This window comes from Myotis daubentonii, chromosome 5 (genome assembly GCF_963259705.1).
Source record: "Myotis daubentonii chromosome 5, mMyoDau2.1, whole genome shotgun sequence".
Lineage (NCBI taxonomy): Eukaryota > Metazoa > Chordata > Mammalia > Chiroptera > Vespertilionidae > Myotis > Myotis daubentonii.
This window is the reverse complement of record NC_081844.1, coordinates 73134861-73152735: the sequence shown is the minus strand read 5'-3', so window position 1 is coordinate 73152735 and position 17875 is coordinate 73134861. Positions and strand designations below refer to the sequence as shown.

At 49.0% G+C, this 17875-nt stretch overlaps 1 protein-coding gene across 6 annotated transcripts; it reads left to right on the top strand.

Moving 5' to 3' along the window:
- Positions 1–4137: 4137 nt before the first annotated feature.
- Positions 4138–17152, top strand: RMND5B (required for meiotic nuclear division 5 homolog B). Of its 6 annotated transcripts, none has more exons than XM_059698146.1 (10): positions 4352–4487; positions 5838–5988; positions 10467–10658; positions 10769–10881; positions 11689–11789; positions 11983–12149; positions 14934–15099; positions 16205–16307; positions 16397–16551; positions 16638–17152. In XM_059698146.1, exons 1-10 carry the CDS (start codon positions 4446–4448, stop codon positions 16699–16701), a joined length of 1254 nt encoding a protein of 417 aa, XP_059554129.1. In that variant the 5' UTR covers positions 4352–4445; the 3' UTR covers positions 16702–17152. The 6 variants fall into 6 exon arrangements, with proteins under 6 accessions (XP_059554126.1, XP_059554128.1, XP_059554125.1 ...); XM_059698147.1 differs by having other exon boundaries at positions 4354–4487; positions 10467–10612; positions 10741–10881; XM_059698148.1 differs by lacking the exon at positions 4352–4487 and adding an exon at positions 4536–4756.
- Positions 17153–17875: the final 723 nt, after the last annotated feature.

Here is a 17875-nt window from a genome sequence, read left to right as displayed (position 1 = left end):
ACTAGGTCTGACCTTGGAAGGTGACCTTTCTTGTACAGTCCAGTTCTAGCAAGAATCCTTAGTTTAGCCAGAATTGCCCATCCTCTATACTACACCACCCTACACATTTAATTTGGTTCCTCATCCTCCACTGGTCACTGGCCTGTCTTCCGTGAGAATCCTGTCGTCTATTTAGCCAGAATGCCCTGAGGTTTTCTCTTAGTAATTTTCTTTTCTTTTTAAAACATATATTTTTATTGATTTCAGAGAGGAAAGACGAGGGAGAGAGAGATGGAAACATCAATGATGAGAGAGTATCATTGGCTGCCTCCTGCATGTGGCCCCATTGGGGATCAAGCCTGAAACCCTGGCATGTGCCCTGACCCGGAATCAAACCTTGATTGATTGTTGAGAGTCTCATAGGTCGAGACTCTCAACCACTAAGCTACGCCAGCTGGGCTTTGTAATTTTCCACCCACTGGCCCCCAGTCTGGTCCTTGGCCATAAATTCTACTTTTCTTTGTTGTGTTTGGAGTTGAGCCCACTCTCTGTCACCTACTACAAATCTCCATTGCTGTAGCCCTTCTTGAATAAAGACTTCCTTACCATTCTAACAAGTGTCATGCGTAAATTTTTTTCTTTCTTTTTTTCCCTTTTTTTGGTTAATCCTCACCCGAGGATATTTTTTTCCATTGACATTTTTGAGATAGTGAAAGAGAAGGAGGGGGAGAGAAAGAGAAACATGGATGTGAAAGAGACATTGATTGGTTGCAACCAAAGTATGTGCCCTTGACCAGGAATCGAACCCGTGACCACTTGGTGCTCAGGCCAGTGCTCTAACCATTGAGAACACCGGCCAGTGCATTTCTTTTTATTTAACAGGGGTAAGCTTCTCTGAAGAGTGGAGTTGGGATTTCCTCAGGAGCAGCATGGGATAAGGGCATCTAGGACAGGCCTGGACTTGGACACAGGGAAGTGTGGGGCAGGCCTGGGGGAGGGCTCTGTCTGACATAGGAAGACTTCATTTCCTGTGACTGTGGGTGGGTCCCAACCGCAGCCAAAGGGAAGGGCCAGAACCACGACTAGTTTTATGTGTGTGTGACCTGTGTGGTCATGTAGGGTCCCACACACAGAAGGGCCGTACACTTTGGTGCAATGCTCTACTATTGCCATCTTGAATTTAATGATGTTTGAACAAGAGGCCTCATGTTTTCATTTTGCTCTGGGGCCTGCAAATGATGTAGCCACTCCTGGCCTGAACCAAAGCCTTGCAAGGAGGGGCAGGAACCGGGAGAAGAAGCGGGGACTTGTTGGGAGCCGCCTGGAGGGTGAAAGGAAGAGACGGCCTGAGCAGGCTACTTGAGCTCCATGGGATGAGACCTGACGCTCCCAGGTTCTTCAAAGGGCTAGCAGTGGGTGCATCATGGGCTGCTGCCACCACCCACCAGCTCACAGGGGAGGACTCGCTCTGAGGGAAGGAAGGCTGTATTTTCAGGAGAGCATTCCAGGGCTTGCCATCTAGGTCAAGAAACTTTTTTTTTAAGGATTTATCTAGTGTGTTCTTTGTGTGTCTGTTTCTCTTCTCCCATTTTAAGGTATAATTTACATACAGGAAAACTCATCCGCCAAAACCGGTTTGGCTCAGTGGATAGAGCGTCGGCCTGCTGACTGAAGGGTCCCAGGTTCGATTCCGGTCAAGGGCATGTACCTTGGTTGCGGGCACATCCCCAGTGGGAGATGTGCAGGAGGCGGCTGATCGATGTTTCTCTCTGTTTCTAACTCTCTATCTCTCTCCCTTCCACTTTGTAAAAAATCAATAAAATATATTTTAAAAAAAAGAAAAAAAAAGAAAACTCATCCTTTTTAGGGTTCAGTTTTTAGAGCTTTGGCAAATGCAGAGTTGTATAACTAACCCTACAATCAAGATATGAAATAGTTCCAGCATCCCCCTCCCCCCAAATTCCTCTGTGCCCCTCTGTAACATCATTATATAAAAGGGTACGGTCTTTTTTTTTTTAGTTTTATTCATTTCAAACGGGCCGGATCAGGCTCGCAGGCCGTAGTTTACCCATGGCTGCCTTAACCTCTACCCGCTCGCTCCCCCCCTCCCGCAACCAGTGACCTGCTTTCTTAATTACCATGTGTTTCTTTCCCCCCACTTTTTGTGAGCCTTATTTAATCCCACCACATATTAAGAACATATTACAAAGTAGCAAGTAAAACAATATGACATTGATGTAAAAATAAAACCGCTTCAATGGAAAGAATGAAGAGCCAGAAATAGATTCCATATTGCAGAAAATTCTAATAGGATGACGGGCTTCAACATGAGAAGGTAAGAAGGATTATTCAGTAAGAGGTGCTGTGGTAACTGGACAGAAATGTGGGAAAACGTCAGACGTTGCACCTCCACGTGCACACTGAAATGGACATGTAAATTGGGGAGGAGGCCTGGAGGGCTGTACCAAAGAGTTAAAATTTTAAAAACAAATCCTAGGAAACTAGCACAAGGTTAAACAGACTATTATTGAATTGGTGGAGAACAGCTGTTTTTCTGCTCTGAAGCAGCCCCTTCTCCCAACGAAAACGAACACAATCCCAACGGGTACACTTGACAAAATCAACTATGCAATAAACCTTGGTGCACGCAGTAAAGTGACGCAAGGAGAACCACATCCTGGGGAAGCAATGACAAAGGGGAAACTGCCTGAGGTGTCAGCCTGGCGTTCAACGTCCTCAAAGAAGCCGGGCTTTGCTCAGACCTAGCCTAGCTGGCAGGTCCAGTCTGGCTCCCGGGAGGAAGTGGGAAGGCCTGGGGCGCTCTGGGAAACCGGTGGGGTCCAGTTGGCTCCGTGGCGGAGGCGGCCTGGGCCTCAGCGGGTGGCCCCAGGCTAGGTTCACTCAACTCTCCGCCCCCAAGCTCCCGTGGGCCAGGACCACCCAGGCTTGGTGTGCACGGGCCGGCCGGGCTCTCCAGAGGTGGGGCTCTGGACTGCCCCTTCTCCGCGCGTTGCAGGAGGTTTTGGAGCCATTAGGATATTAGGTACCTCAGTATTCCTGAGCATTTAAGGTGTCCCAAGTACATGGTGTTGAGGATACAGCAGTACTGAGTACAAAGTCCTGGTCCAAACGGAGCTTTTATTCTTAAGGGGAGGTGTGTTAGGGGCCGGAAGGCAATAAACAAATAATAAACACACAAGATAATTTTAAGCCAAATGCTATTTAAAAAAAAAAAAAGTGGTTTGTGCAAGTGCTATACAGAAAACTAACAAGATTGTGCAAGGGTGCTTGGGGGTGAAGGCTGGGGAGGAGGCCTGGAGGGTTGAAGGGGGAGGTTGCCCTGGAATGAGACTGACACGGAGAGGGAGCAGAAAGTCAGGAAAACCAAAACCGAGACCAAGTCTTGTCTCTTGGGCGGGTTTTTTCCCTTTTTTCTTTAATTGATTTCAGAGAGAGGACAAAGAAACAATGATGAAAAAGAGGCATTGATTGGCTGCTTCCTCCACGCCCCCTCCTGGGGACGGAGCCCGCAACCCAGGGGTGTGCCCTGACCGGGAACCCAACCGTGACCTCCTGCCCAAGGTGTTGGTTCATAGGTCGCCGCTCCCCGGCGGAGCCACACCGGCCGGGCTGGGCTCGTTTCTGGTTCCCGTCTCCAAGGCTTGTGGACGGGAGGGGGGCTCCTCCGCCCTGCCCTTGAGAGCAGCCCCCTACTCTGGGCGGAGTGCGAATTCAGTCCCGGCCTGGGTTTGGGGTCACCCTTCCTCTTCCGGACATTGTGCAACCCGGGCTCCCCCCGTTCGCCCAGGAGGGGCGACCGATGGGCGGGGGGGCAGAGCAGGGACTGGGTACCCTCACCCCAGCAGTCTAATCCTCTTGAATGCCCAATGAGTAGGTTAAGTCCTGACTTAGGGACAGAAAAAAAGTGACTTTTTAAAAAAACATCATTTGATGTGTCAAAAAGAGCACCAAGGAGCCATCGCGGGAGAGCCTGTCGGACCCTGGCCGAGGGGTGGTCTCCTTTGAGTGAGGGCAGAAGGCCGGGGCGGAGTTGAACAGTTGTCCGTTTAGGGCTTCAGAGCGCGAAGCGGGGCGCTGGGACCGAGTTGTGGGGGGCGGGCGGGCGGGCCAGGCGCTTCTTCCCGGTAGGGAAGCCGCCCCGCCAGCCATGCACCCCCAAGCCTCCCGGGCCAGCGAGCGGGTGGGTCCGATCCCTTCCCGCCGACGCGGAGGGTCGAGGTCCAGCCGCAGCCGCGGGCGCTGGGGGCTCCGGCGTCGCCCGGGCTGCGGGGGGTGCGGCTTCCCGCCTCCACGCGTCTCTGTGGGCGACTCCACCCTGGGCGCGCGGGAGGGTGAGGCTCGGCGCCCAGGCGGAGAGGCGCGGCCCTGCGGGGCGGCCACCCCTCCGCGAAGCTGCGAGTGGGCGAGTCCTGATCCGCGGAGCAACCGCCGCGGCTTCCGGTCGGATGACAGCGGCGCCGGAAGCTGGGCCGGGGCTGCAGCAGCAGGTGAGAGCCGCGGTGTCCGGGCCTGGAGGTGCGGGCCGCGGGCAGCGCGGAGGGGCCTCCCCTGAGGCCCCCCGACTAAGTCCCTGCCCCAGTCCGCCCTTGGACTTGTTTGCTCCGTGTCGTGGGCCCCGGCCGAGAACTGGAGCCCCACAGGCTCCCAGGACACGCGAGGAACCGCTTCTGTCGGGGGAATGGCTCGAACTCAGACGTCCCGCCCTAGTGCAACCGGCTGGGGCCCGGCTGGGCTGAGGGGCCAGGCAGGGCATTAGGTCAGGGTCTTGTGGAGCATGAGTAAGAGTCGGACAGTCATTTGCATTAACGCAGGTGAAACTCCCAGCAGGGGCTGTATTCCAGGGAAAATAGTGGGCCTTTTCGCCCCCTCAGTTTTGGTTAATGACAAAAGAAAGATGGAAACTTCAACCAGCCCTAGCGGGTTTGGCTCAGGGATGGAGCGTCCGGCTGCCGACTGAAGGGTTCCAGGTTCCTTTCCCAGTCAGGGCACATGCCCGGGTTGCGGGCTCGATCCCCAGTAGGGGGCGTGCAGGAGGCAGCCGACCAATGGTTCTCTCTCATCACTGGTGTTTCTATCTCTCCCTTCCTCTCTGAAATAAAATAAAAAATGTATATTAAAAAAAGAAAAAAGAAACTTCAACTAGAGATCTGTAAGGAAGAAAAGGAACAGGGTGAGATGATAGAGTGAATGGGTGGGGGTGGGGCAGAGGGGCACTGGGTCTGGGAGACCATCTCTGAAGGAATGAAGTTTGAGACTTCAAGGAGCCAAACAGGGAACAGATTTGGGAGAAGAGTGTTCCAGGCAGAGGGAACAGCCCGTGCAAAGACCCTGAGGCAGAAATAAAGTGAGTGTAGTCAAGGAAGGGAAAGATGGCTTGTGTGGCCCGGCTGGTGTGGCATCCACCTTTGAACCATGGGGGTCACCTTTTCCCTTCGGGTCAGGGCACATGCTCGGATTTCAGGCTTGATCCCCAGTAAGGGGCACAGGAGGCAGCTGGTTGATGTTTCTCTCTCATAGATTTCATAGATGTTTCTCTCTCTCTTTCTCTCTCTCAATCAGTAAAAACATTAAAAACAGGAGAGAGAGAGAGAGAGATGAGCAAGGATTGTAGAGTGAAAACAGAATTTTCTCACCATGATTCAAAAACCCCTGCCCTCACACCTGCCTGCACACTCCACTGGGCCCCCTGGCTTGGGGATGGAGCTGTGGACAGATATGTTACGCTGGGCAGTTCTGAGCATTGCTGTATGATATGGGGGTGGTAAGGAGCACCCGGGAGCCCTCCTCACTGCGTCCCCCAGGTGGGGCTTGACCCTGGACCCTCCTCCTGCCCCCAGGCAGAGGCCACCATGGAGCAGTGTGAGAGCGTGGAGAGAGAGGTGGACAAGGTCCTGCAGAAGTTCCTGACCTACGGGCAGCACTGCGAGCAGAGCCTGGAGGAGCTGCTGCATTACGTAGGACAGCTTCGGGCTGAGCTGGCCAGTGCAGGTGGGTGTCCATCCCCCCCTCAACCCCAGAGCCCCCTTCCTGCCTCCCTGTGGGCCTAGGATACCCCAAAGCTACTTAATAACAGGGTGACTTTTCTGCTCTATCATTCCTTATATATTTATTCCTTGGCATTCAACTATAAGAAAGAAACTTTCCCTTATATAGTTATATAGTTATATATAGTTATTTATAATTAGAATTCTTATTCAATGGGTTATACTACATTATTGTTATACATTTTGATGCTCAAATTGTGTTAGATTTGCCAAGAGGTATTCCCTAGTTCCTATGTCCTTTTTTTTAAAAAAATTGAGCTGATTCACATAAAAAAAAAAACCCTTTAAAGGGTACAGTTTGATGATTTTATTGTATTTACAGAGTTGTACAAACATTATTACCATGTAATTTCAGAACATTTTTATCACCCCCAAAAGAGAATAACTCCTCCATTCCTCCCTCTCCCCTAGCCTCTGGCAACCACTAATCTGCTTTCTATGGACTTACCTATTCTGGACACATCATATAAATGGAATTGTACAGCCCTGACCGGTTTTTCTCATTGGTTAGAACAGCTGCCTGTGACTGGAGGGTGGCAGGTTCAATTCCCAGTCAAGGACACATACCTCAGTTGCAGGTTGCAGGTTCACCAGCCCCCATGGAGGCGCATCAAGTGGGAGGCAACCAGTGGATGTGTTTCTCTCACATAGATGTTTCTTTCTCTCTCCTCCCCTCCTCCCTCCCACTCTCTTTAGAAATCAATGGGAAAAATATCCTCATCTGAGGATTAAAATAAAAAAATAAATGGAATCAGACAATATGTGACATTTTGTATTCTTTCACTTAGCATAATGTTTTCAAGGTTCATCCCTGTTGTAGAGTGAATAGCTACTTTTTTTCTGTGCTGTGTCATATGATAACTCTGTTAAACTTTGGCCCCTTGAGTGTGGCTCTTTCTAAGCCTTAGGAGTACCCTAATTAAGTTAATAACAATGTACCTACCTATATAGTTTAAGTTTAAAAAATTTGGCTCTCAAAAGAAATTTCAATCGTTGTACTGTTGCTATTTGGCTCTGTTGACTAATGAGTTTGCCGACCACTGGCCTAGCTGATGTGGCTCAGTGGGTGAGTGTTGACCATGAACCAGGAGGTCACTGATTTCCTGTCAGGGCACATGTCTGGGTTGTTCTCACCTTCTTGATAGTGTTGTGTGAAGCACAAAAGTTTTTTTGTTTTATGAACAAATGGTACTCTTTATTATTATTTTTGTTTGTTGTTTCTTTGTCGTTTTTTAATCTTTGTTGTTGAAAGTATTACGTATGTCCCCCTTTTCCCCCTATTGACCCCTTCCAGCCCACCCTGCCCCTGGGCCCAGGCCTTCACCACCCTATTGTCAGTGTCCATGCGTTATGCATATATGCATACAAGTTCTTTGGTTGATCTCTTCCCACCCACCTACCTCCCCTGCCTTTCCTTTGAGGTTCAACAGTCAAAGCACAAAAGTTTTTAATATTGATAAAGTTCACTTTATTTTTTCTTTGGTTGCTTATGCTTTTATTGTCATATCTAAGAAACCAATCCATGATCATGAAGATTTACACCTCTGTTTTGTCTAAGAGTTTTATAGTTTGGGCTTTTATACTTGCTCTTTGATCCATTTTGAGTTAATTTTTGTGTATGGTGTAAGGTTCAGCTTAATTCGTTTATGTGTGAATATTCAATTATCTCAGCACTCTTCTTTCACCTCTGTGTCCTTTTTTATCTTTTAAATTTATTACTTGTTATTTTTTTCAGCACGCCCTTATTTTCTGGCACAATAAGATATTACCTGGAATCAGTAATTTTTGCAAATAGCCATGGTTCTTTTGGTGGGAAATGGTATTTGGAAACGATGATCTAGGTTGTTACTGAGGTGTCATGGTTTTTGGTTTTTTTTTAGCAAATGGATCTTTTTCCTTCCTTCCTATCCATCCGTCTTAGTATATTGTAGGCAATGCATTTACAATGATGCCTTCAATTATAATTTAGTATCACAGGGTTCTTCCCAGACTTCCCCCATCCATAGCTGCATCTCTCTTCTCCAACAGTGAGAAGGCTGACTGCTGATACATTTCTCATCTGCTCAATTTCTATAATATAGAGAAAGTATTTTCAGAATTGCTATACTTAGTACCACTGAGAAAAACAAATCTACAAAGTAGAGTCTGTTTCCTTTTTATTTCTTAAAGAATGCGTGCAGGTGGTGTGGACTAGAAGGGGTCAATGGGGGGGGGGGAGGACATATGTAATACTTTCAACAATAAAGATTTTTTTAAATGAATGTATGCACATGGAAAAGACTTCGAGGTCAAAAAGGCTGAGAGTGAAAAGTGTCTCCCTTTCACCCCTGATTCCCGATTTCTGTGTGCCTCTCTCCAATAGTCATCCCATTCTGTTTCTCAGGTGCCCTTCTATGCAGCATCTGTGTGCACACGTAGATGTCATGTGGAAGTGTTTACTCCCCCTCCTTTTTTTCACACACAGGGAACATAAAGCACATAGTTTCCTGCACCTTGCTCTTTCCCCTACACAGTCTGTCTTGGGGAGTATTCTGTATCAGTACATAGGGATTCTGCCCCATTCTCTTACCATTATGTGGTTGTACCATGCTTTTTTTTTTTAATTGATTTAAGAAAAAGGAAGAGAAAGAGAGATTGATTGGGTACCTCCTACACACACCCTGACCGGGGATCGAACCTGCAACCTGGGTATGTGCCCTGACCGGGGACCGAACCTACAACCTTTTGCTACACAGAATGACACTCCAACTGAGTCACACCAGCCAGGGCGGTTGTGCCATGCTTTTGATGGAATCTGTTAACTGTGTAGAAGAAACACTTTTCTTTTGCTGGTCCAAAACTCATTACACTGTCTGTGCTCTTGGTGAACAGGTGGCTATGGCTGCAGTGTGTTCACAGGGAGAGGGTTTCTTCTCAGATGGGGATTTGTCAGGACTAATGGTTGTCTGTGGGGTCCTTGGCAGTGGAAATTGGGGGATTCCAGGTTAAAAAGGCTTTGGTTTCTTAAGAGTGTTGCTTTGTTCTAAAGGACATGAGGCTAGAGAATGTGTAGTGTGGCCCTGTGACCTGCGGGGAGCAAGATGCGAGAAAAGAGTGGCAAGCTGGGCTTTCGGAGAGCAGTGCTGATGTTGGCAGTGGAGTCTTCCTGGGGTAGATGGGTGGCCCAGCCACCACCTCCTTTTTGTATTTTTCAGGACTCATTCACTTATAAGGACAGAAACCCAGCTCAGACCAGTGTAAACAAACATACACACAAACCAAGGGGAGCTGGATTTATGGGCTCAGGTAACTGAAGGGTCCAGGCCCGGCTGCATTCAGGTACCCATGTGATCCCTCAGTCCACACTGGCTTCATTCTCAGAGCCTGCTCCCCCGAGATGCCCACGTGCTCCAACCGCTCCTGTTCACATTTTGTTTGTTCAGCAGCCTGGCAGAATGCATCTCTCTTCCAGGGCTTCCGCTCTTGGAGCTGCGAGTCTCCCTGGCCCTCTCTGTCACATCCCCTCCCTGAACCGAGGTGATGCATCTAGAGAAGTGGTGTAGATGCTGGGCCCAAAGACGGGTCCAATGCCCAGTTTGCTCTCTTCTCCAAGTCTCACCTGCTCTTAATGGTTGGTCTGGCTCTACCCCGGCCATGAGGTAGAAACCACTTCGAGCTGGAGTCCTGAGCCAGGAATCCCTGAGCTTCCCTGGCCGCCCCTGGCCCACCTGGTGTCCTCTAGTTGATAAAAGGCATTAATATGAGGACAATGTTTTAAGGTTCAAAGCCTTCTCACACAGGCATCTCACTCAAGATAATCAAGAGCCATCAGTGTGGTGGGGAGGAGCACAGACTTTAAATCTATCACTGCTGTGTCACCTGGCAAGGTTCTGCCTCAGCTATAGGACAGGACGTTAATAGTGCCCACTGCACAGCACGAGGGTGAGGATTAAATGAGCCGAAATAGAGTACTTACCCATAGTAAGTGCCAAATCATCTTCAGTTCACAGCAACCTACAAGCTGGTGCTATCTCCCCCATTTTATAGATGAGGCAATGAAGACAGAAATGAAGTCATGCAGTTTAAAATTGACAGGACCTGAAATAGAAGCTGAGTCTTTTTTAAAATATATTTTTATTGATTTCAGAGAGGAAGGGAAAGAGACGTTGGAGAGAGCCAAGGATGAGAATCATTGATTGGCTGCTTCCTGCACGCCCCCTACTGGGGATGGAGCCTACAACCCAGGCATGTGCCCTTGACCAGAATAAAACCCAGGACCCTTCAGTACGCAGACTGAGGCTCTTATCCACTGAGCCAAACCAGCTAGAGTCAGAAGCTGAGTCACTCTGGAGTTCAGGGCTGCCTCCTGGGCCTCTGTGAGTAGATGAAACAGGGACAAGTTCTGTCTCTGTGTCCTGACTCACTGCTAAAGTTTCTTTGCAGCCCTCCAGGGGACCCCTCTCTCAGCCACCCTCTCCTTGGTGATGTCCCAGTGTTGCCGGAAGATCAAAGACACCGTGCAGAAACTGGCTTCAGACCACAAGGACATTCACAGCAGTGTCTCCCGAGTGGGCAAAGCCATTGACAGGGTGAGCGTGTGGGCACCTGGAGTGGAGACAGGGACACCTGGATTTGGTACGTCCTAGGGCTTATCAGGAAAGCGAGTGTGGGGAATGCGAGTGCTGAGTCACAGGGCCCTGTCTCTCGTCCTTGTCAGAACTTTGACTCTGAGGTTTGCGGTGTAGTCTCCGATGCGGTGTGGGACTCCCGGGAGAAGCAGCAGCAGATCCTGCAGATGGCCATCGTGGAGCACCTGTACCAGCAGGGCATGCTCAGCGTGGCCGAGGAGCTGTGCCAGGTAATGGCTCGGTGCTGGGACCTGCCTGTTCTGTTTTTTACTCAATAGTTTTGTGGGTTTTTTTTATAATACATTCCTGTTATTATTGAATAAATTTATGTTAGAAAGGAAATCAGGTCTCCTGCCATAAATAGAAGGGAACTCGATGAGCCCTGGCCAGGGAGCTCAGTTGGTTAGAGAGCGTTTTCCTGATACACCAAGGTTGTGGGTTTGATCCCTGGTCGGGGTACATATAAAAATCAACCAGTAAATGCATAAATAAGTGGAACAACAAATCCATGTCTCTCTCCCCCGTCTCTCTAAAATCAATCAATAAATAAAAAAATTAAAAATAGATACAGTGAAAAGTGAAGTAATTAATTTCTAAGTAGGGTTGGTTGCCAGGCAGTGTTCTGAGTCAAGGGGGACTAGTAAAATGATTAGTTTCTTAAAAAGGGAGATTAGTAAAATGACAGAGTAGCACTGTTAGGTGTTAAAGCACACTGGCAGTAAAAGTAAAGTATCCTTTCTCTTAAAGTAATTAAGAGGATTGAAAAGGAATAATTCCTCACCATGCTACTCACACAGGGACTGGGAGGGACTGTCTCCATTACCTGGGTGAGGTATAGTCTGCCCTGTGGGAGGCCAGTGTGTGGCACTCAACTTCCCAAAACTGAATTGGAAATAAGAGGGGCCAGGTGGGTGGCAGGAGACCACAGCTCCTCATGCAAGGTCTCCAGCCTGTCTTAGACAGATGAGGTTTTATTAGAACAGAGAATTTTGGAAACAGTGATGGGATCCAGTGATGGGATCATGCTCTCCCCACAGGAATCTACACTGAATGTGGACTTGGATTTCAAGCAGCCTTTCCTGGAGTTGAATCGAATACTGGAAGCTCTGCACAAACATGACCTGGGACCAGCATTGGAGTAAGTGGGCCTTGGAGTAAGCAGGGAGCAGGGCTTGTCTGTGGTCTTCACCTCACCCAGTGTACTTGACATACCTCCAGCTCTGTCTTGTGGCCTCACCTAGGCTTTTGGATCCCACCCCTCTGTCCCAGCTCCCTCGGGGCTCTTCTTTCACCCCACCAGTTCCATACTCAACTGGCCCCTTTCTTTCCAGATGGGCCATCTCCCACAGGCAGCGTCTGCTTGAGCTTAACAGCTCCCTGGAGTTCAAGCTGCACCGCCTGTACTTTATTCACCTCCTGGCTGGTGGCCCTGACAAGCAGCTGGAGGCCCTCAGCTATGCCAGGCACTTCCAGCCCTTTGCTCGGCTGCACCAGCGGGGTAAGTGCCCAGGGTAGTAGATGCTGCTGGGCTCTGGCAGATGTCAGCATTTACCCAGGGTGCTGCTCCTAGCCTGAGAACTCGGAGCCCTCCTTCATTGTCTCCAAGGTGAACTCCAAACTCAAGGCTCTTCCTCCACTGTCTCTGTCACACTTTTTAGCTTCATCTCAGAACCAGCTCCGGTCCCCATCACCAGCTTTGTGCCATACCCACACACACATCATCCTGGGTTTATGTGTGCCATACCACACCTGCCCTCATGCTGCTCTGCCTCAGCACCTCCTCTGCAGGTCCCTGCCTGAGCCCTTTTCTTCACATGCGGATTTCTAAACCTCAGTGATTGGTCTTACCTTCCAGATGTTCCCCATCAGTAACCACTGTACTGCTAGTAACTTTTCTTTAGCTCCCTTCATATTTATTACTTCACATTTTACTAAAAGGTAAACATGAGAACCAATCAATGTTATTAAATTTTAGCTAGATGCCTCTTGAAAGTTTTTTTATTTTTTTTTTATTTTTTTTTTTAATTAAATCTTTATTGTTCAGATTATTACATTTGTTCCTTTCCCCCCCCCCCCCCCCATAACTCCCCTCCTCCCAGTTCCCGCCCCACCCTCCGCCCTCACTCCCCACCCACTGTCCTCATCCATAGGTGCACGATTTTTGTCCAGTCTCTTCCCACATCTCCCACACCCCTTTCCCCCCCAAGAATAGTCAGTCCATTCCCTTTCTATGTCCCTGATTCTATTATAATCAACAGTTCATTCTGTTCATCAGATTATTTATTCACTTGATTCTTAGATTCACTTGTTGATAGATGCATATTTGTTGTTCATAATTTGTATCTTTACCTTTTTCTTCCTCTTCCTCTTCTTAAAGGATACCTTTCAGCATTTCATATAATCCTGGTTTGGTGGTGATGAACTCCTTTAGCTTTTCCTTATCTGTGAAGCTCTTTATCTGACCTTCAATTCTGAATGATAGCTTTGCTGGATAAAGTAATCTTGGTTGTAGGTTCTTGGCATTCATCACTTTGAATATTTCTTGCCACTCCCTTCTGGCCTGCAAAGTTTCTGTTGAGAAATCAGCTGACAGTCGTATGGGTATTCCCTTGTAGGTAACTGAGTTTCTTTCTCTTGCTGTTTTTAAGATTCTCTCTTTATCTTTTGCTCTTGGCATTTTAATGATGATGTGTCTTGGTGTGGTCCTCTTTGGATTCCTTTTGTTTGGGGTTCTCCGCGCTTCTTGGACCTGTAAGTCCATTTCTTTCACCAGGTGGGGGAAGTTTTCTGTCATTATTTCTTCAAATAGGTTTTCAATATCTTGCTCTCTCTCATCTTCTGGCACCCCTATAATTCTGATGTTGGTATGCTTGAAGCTGTCCCAGAGGCTCCTTACACTATCCTCGCATTTTTGGATTCTTTTTTCATTTTGCTTTTCCGGTTGGATGTTTTTTGCTTCCTCGCATTTCAAATCATTGACTTGATTCTTGCGCTCCTCTGGTCTGCTGTCGGGCGTCTGTATAATATTCGTTATTTCAGTCCGTGTGTGCTTAATTTCTAGTTGGTTCCCCAATATAAGATCGAGGGTCTTATTAGTTTTCGTGTAGATCTCATTAAGTTTATCGGCAGCTTCTAAACAGTTCTTGAGAGACCTTAAAAGTGTGGTTCTGAACTCTATTTCTTCCATTGACAATTTTGTCCTGTTTCTTTGTCTGCGCATTTTGTTATGCTTCCTTGGTGCACCCCCTAGTGGTCTTTGTTCGCAGTCTTATAGATAAATCTTGATTGTTGTAGCTAATTCCAGGGAGGGTTTGACCTCCAGGCCAAGTGGCTATGAGAATCAGCTGTGTCAGCAGTGAGAGAACTTCTGTCCTCTAGGGAGGTGCTAATCTAGCCTTTGCCTGAGGCTATCCGGCAAATGCCTCTGTGCAGGGCTTGGGCGGGGCGGGTCGCACAGGATCAACAGGGTGGGCCGGAGAGAGCAGTTATGGCGGCTCTCAGTCCTGTCCCAAGGGGCTCTGCCTCTCTGAGTCCCAGCACCCGCTGCAAAGCTCCGAGAGAAAGCTGCCCTCGCTCTGACCGAAGCCAGACAGTCCCGCTTCTCCCGTTTGAGTCTGGGTCCCTAAAGACTCGCCCGGATCTGGTGCTCAGAGTCTGCGACTCCCTCCCGATTGAAAACAACAAGCGCGCCCTCCGCCGCCAGCCCGCTCCGCGCACTCCGCACCTCAGAATTTGACTTCAGCACTGCGCCTCCTCTGAGTGTCCGTATGCGTTTCTCTTTCCTCCTAGTTGTAGGACTTCCACTCAGCCAGCGTTCCTGTGGTTCTGGGTGATGTCCCTTCCGTTTTTTGGTTTCACTTTTGAAGTAGTTGTTCAAAGCAGCAAACTCCGGCGTTAACCTATGCCGCCATCTTGGTTCTCTGTCTTGAAAGTTTTTTTAGAAAGAGATATTAGCTAGTGTTCTAAAATAGACGTGAGTGCCACCCCAAGATTTGAGATTCATTCCCTGATGCAGTTGAAGGATGAGAAGAGAACCAGGGTGATGCCTGTCCTGGTCCCACATAGACAGCTCCATTGGGTTTTAGGGAAAATCAGTTGTGCCTGAAGACATTTCAGTCCCTGCCTGGCCAGGCCAGGCACCCCAGAGCCTTGGTGTTCAGCCTGCTCCCTATCCTGCTTCCACAGCCGTACTGTCCCTGGGGCTGGGTACCCAGCCCTGAGGAGCGACTGCCTCCTGTGCCCTGGTCCTGCATGTGCTGAGCTGCGCCTGGTTGCCTTGCAGAGATCCAGGTGATGATGGGGAGCCTGGTATACCTGCGGCTGGGCTTGGAGAAGTCGCCCTACTGCCACCTCCTGGACACCAGCCACTGGGCTGAGATCTGTGAGACCTTTACCAGAGATGCTTGTTCCCTGCTGGGGCTTTCTGTGGAGTCGCCCCTCAGTGTCAGGTACAGCCAGCCCTGTGGGCAGGGCAGAGTGAGTGGTTGGATTTTAAGGGGAACAATTTACCCAAGCTGGGCCATGTGCCAGGGACAGACCCAAACTGGCTCTCTAAATCCATCTTCCAGATAGGAACTACTTATGTCCACAGTTGGAGAATCTGAGATTAGGAAGAGTTATGGTCCAAGGTCACCATGAAGTTAGTAGCAGGGTCAAGGTTCCTATTTTGTAAGGTCTCTTGAATGAGGTCCCCATTTCGCCTGCACCTCACTGCTGGATTATCACAAGACCCTCTGCACAAGCCTTCTCTCAGCCTCATCTGTCAAACACCACTTCCTCACTGGTAGATCTGAGTAACGGAGTTACAGGTTCTAAGAGTTTTCACTCGAAGGCTCCTGTACAGTAATGCTCTTTTCGTGACTCCTCAGTGGCCTAGGATTAGAGGTACCCACTTCACAGAAGAGAAAAATGAGGCTCAAGACATGAATTAACTTAAAGGGCATATGGACCTGACCCCAGAGCCACTCACTACACCATAGTGGATAGTGTTACAGTGCATTTACTTTGACTGTGGAATCTCATGCTCCACTGTGTGGTAGACTCTGATTATAGGACAGTATTTCCCAGCAGGAACACCATCTGCCGCTCACACAGCACAACAGCCCTCCGCATCGTAGCCATTTAGCACCCAAGGCTCCAGCCAGTTCGCTCCCACCCCACCCAGATCATGGTGAGGTCTAAATTTGTCCCGTTTCCAAGTGCCCCAGTTGATAACCAGTTATAGGGGTGCATTATGACAGCAGAGTGGGGCCCTTTCGAACAGATCACTGTCCCCATCACACCAAGGACTTTTCAGTGGTTTGAATGAGCAGATACCTGCCCCCTGGATCTTCCTTTTGTCTCTCTTGTATGTTCTCAAGTTTGAGGGTGCATTAGAATGACACGCAATTACATATGTGGCACTTTATAAGCAACCTGATTCTCAAGGACTGATTTGACCATGTGCCAACTTAGAACCCTGACCTGAGTCCCGTGCTGATGGCAAGTGTGCAGGTCCTTTGTCTGTCTGCTGGGTCTTGGTCTGGCCACTCTAGCCCCTGCTTTGTTCTGCAGCTTTGCCTCTGGCTGTGTGGCACTGCCCGTGCTGATGAATATCAAAGCTGTGATTGAGCAGAGGCAGTGCACAGGGGTCTGGAGTCACAAGGACGAGTTACCGGTGAGCCCTGGCTGAGGGAGGTGTGGGCAGAAGGCACTGGGGACAGCCACGGCAGGAAGTGAGACTCATCCCTTGGCTGGCCTCCCCAGATTGAGATTGAACTAGGCATGAAGTGCTGGTACCACTCAGTGTTCGCCTGCCCCATCCTTCGCCAGCAGACGTCAGATTCCAACCCTCCCATCAAGCTCATTTGTGGCCACGTTATCTCCCGAGATGCACTCAACAAGCTCATTAACGGAGGAAAGTAAGTTCCCTGTGCTCTGCTCCTGCTTGGCTTGGCTCTCCTGCTAGCCAGCCTCTCAGACATTCTTGGTTCTCCCCCCTTTGCAGGTTGAAGTGTCCCTACTGTCCCATGGAGCAGAACCCAGCAGATGGGAAACGCATCATATTCTGACTCCTGCCTGGAAGGAACTTTATTTAAAGATGTTTTTCACCCATGAGACTTGCTGTCTCACTGGAGTGGTTGGCTTCAGTGGATTGTGGTTCATTTCAGAATTGCCTGAGTGCCACAATAGGGGCCAAGGAGATGAACCAACCTGCACTGGGCAGCTGGCTCCTTGACTGCAAGGGCAGGGACATGCTGGCCTCTGTATTCTTGCCGTCTCCGTTTATATTTGCCACAGACTTAGTAGCAATGGACAGGGGGACTTGGGTGGCGGCAGCAACTGTCTTTCATCCCTGCCCTCAGCCAGGTCTAATTGCCATACCAACGCCCTATCCACTTCTCCCGCTGTACAGCCTTACAACTGCCTGTATCCATCATCCACCAGTAAATACTCTGGGGTAGAACCGAATGCCATTTTTTTTATAACTTTGAGCAAATATATTCACAGGCCTTCTCCTTCCTTTGCTGCAATTATATGTCCACTGCACACAGGTACTGACATGGCCTGGCTGCTGCTGCTGCTGGTGGGACCATGCCAGCCACAGTGCCCAGTCAGGAAGAACCCATTCTACATCTCTGATTAGGCAAAAAAGCTGGGAGATTTCAGTCCCTGGGGAAGGTGTTTTTACATACATAAAATCTCATTACCTCCGGGTTCGAAATCAGGGCACGGGGATTTGGGAAGATTAAATGACTTGTACAACAGGGCTCACAGCTTGTTAAGGAGAGCTTGGAGTTTAAACCAGATGAAGCTCAAGCTCTTTCCAGTTTATTCCAAGGCACCTGAAGCCTGGTTGCTATGTATACTGAGTCCTGTGCTGGGCCTTGAGAGCAGGAAGATACCTTAAGTCTAAAATGTTTGAAGGGACTGAGTTACCAGGGCCATTATGCTAAGCAAGAAAGATGGCCTGGGGTTTCGTATTTAGCTGCATAATCCTATTTAAAATGTCCTGTATGGGTGGGTAAATTGCTTCCATAAGCTTCCCAATGGCACTAAGACTTAAGCAGGAAGAAGAGGGATGGGAGTGTCCCTAACAGAGGCTACAGGTTTTCATGCCATGGGGTCTGGGCTCAGCTGCCTTATCTGTAGCTTCCACCTACTAGGGAAGTGAAAGCTTGGGAGTGAGGAGCAAAGTTTGTTCTCAGCTAGAGTCTAGCACCAGCCCTGGCAGCCAGGCGTTAG